Source organism: Oryzias melastigma, unplaced genomic scaffold (genome assembly GCF_002922805.2).
Source record: "Oryzias melastigma strain HK-1 unplaced genomic scaffold, ASM292280v2 sc07104, whole genome shotgun sequence".
Lineage (NCBI taxonomy): Eukaryota > Metazoa > Chordata > Actinopteri > Beloniformes > Adrianichthyidae > Oryzias > Oryzias melastigma.
This window is the reverse complement of record NW_023423666.1, coordinates 1-1,219: the sequence shown is the minus strand read 5'-3', so window position 1 is coordinate 1,219 and position 1,219 is coordinate 1. Positions and strand designations below refer to the sequence as shown.

General features: G+C 49.5%; 1 protein-coding gene across 1 annotated transcript; it reads left to right on the top strand.

Annotated features, from left to right (window-relative positions):
- The first annotated feature begins 11 nt into the window (after positions 1-11).
- On the top strand, positions 12-1,213 carry LOC112138164 (ras-related protein Rap-2a). Its single transcript, XM_024260737.2, has one exon. It carries the CDS (start codon positions 400-402, stop codon positions 736-738), a length of 339 nt encoding a protein of 112 aa, XP_024116505.1. The 5' UTR covers positions 12-399; the 3' UTR covers positions 739-1,213.
- Positions 1,214-1,219: the final 6 nt, after the last annotated feature.

The window sequence follows — 1,219 nt, the reverse complement described above, 5'->3', positions numbered from 1 at the left end:
CCTAATGGCGCTCCATATCTCCATCCCATCGGCCGACCCAGAGGCGTGGATCCCCGCGCCGCCGCCGTCCGCCCTCACGAGGCGGGTTCGGTGCTTCTCCTTTAACTCGGCTGTCGTGCAGCGGGATGCAGCGTTCGCGTCCCGCCAAACATGCGCCGCGCGGACGTTTCTAATAATAGCCGATCCTCGTTTTCCCGCGCCGCCGCGCTGCATTATGAATGCCCTTGGAACGGCGTCCCTTCCGGATAGCAGCGTGGGAATCTAGCGGCCGAGCATCCCCGGGATCGATGCTCCAGCATCCCGCCGCGCGCCCGTGACCGTGACAGCATCTCTCTGCGCGCAGGCCGGCCGGCTGCGGGGATGCGCTCCTGCGCGTGACGGATCCAGCTCTGCGGGGCCATGCGGGAGTACAAGGTGGTGGTGCTGGGCAGCGGCGGGGTGGGCAAGTCCGCGCTCACGGTCCAGTTCGTCACCGGGACTTTCATAGAGAAGTACGACCCGACCATTGAGGATTTCTACCGGAAGGAGATCGAGGTGGACTCGTCCCCGTCGGTGCTGGAGATCCTGGACACGGCGGGGACCGAGCAGTTCGCCTCCATGAGGGACCTCTACATCCGGAACGGCCAGGGCTTCATCCTGGTCTACAGTCTGGTCAACCAGCAGAGCTTTCAGGACATCAAACCCATGAGGGACCAGATCATCAGGGTGAAGAGGTGGGACAACTTTTTCCGCATCTGAACACTCCATTTTAATATTTACACGTCACTTCTTCAAATCTAATTCATTTAGGGGTACCCCCTGGATCTAGTGTAGGACATGCTAGGTTATGTTAATTACAATTACAGATGACAACATACTTTCTATGAAATGTGTGTCCTATTCATATAAAGTGCAATTAAAAACCAAAAATTAAGGAGAAACATTTGTAATTACATTAAAATCAGAACCGCTTTAAAACTAAAACGATTATTTAAATTGGTCTGAATTATTTAGAGGATAAACATGAAGTAAAACTGAAGTAAAAATGTTTTTTTTTTATTAATCTTAAGTGCAAAAATGAATAAATAATCAATTGAAGGGGAAACTTGTTTGTTTGTAACATTAAAATCATTGCAATCTTAAAACTAAAACCCTAAAAACTTGTACATTTATCCCCAAAAACTCCACAGAGGATAAATATTCATGGAAAGTGCAATAAAAAAAAACATGGTTAAGTGGA

Bases quoted from the DNA above. Each gene is read 5' to 3' on its own strand.
- LOC112138164 (XM_024260737.2), top strand. From the start codon at position 400: ATGCGGGAGTACAAGGTGGTGGTGCTGGGCAGCGGCGGGGTGGGCAAG.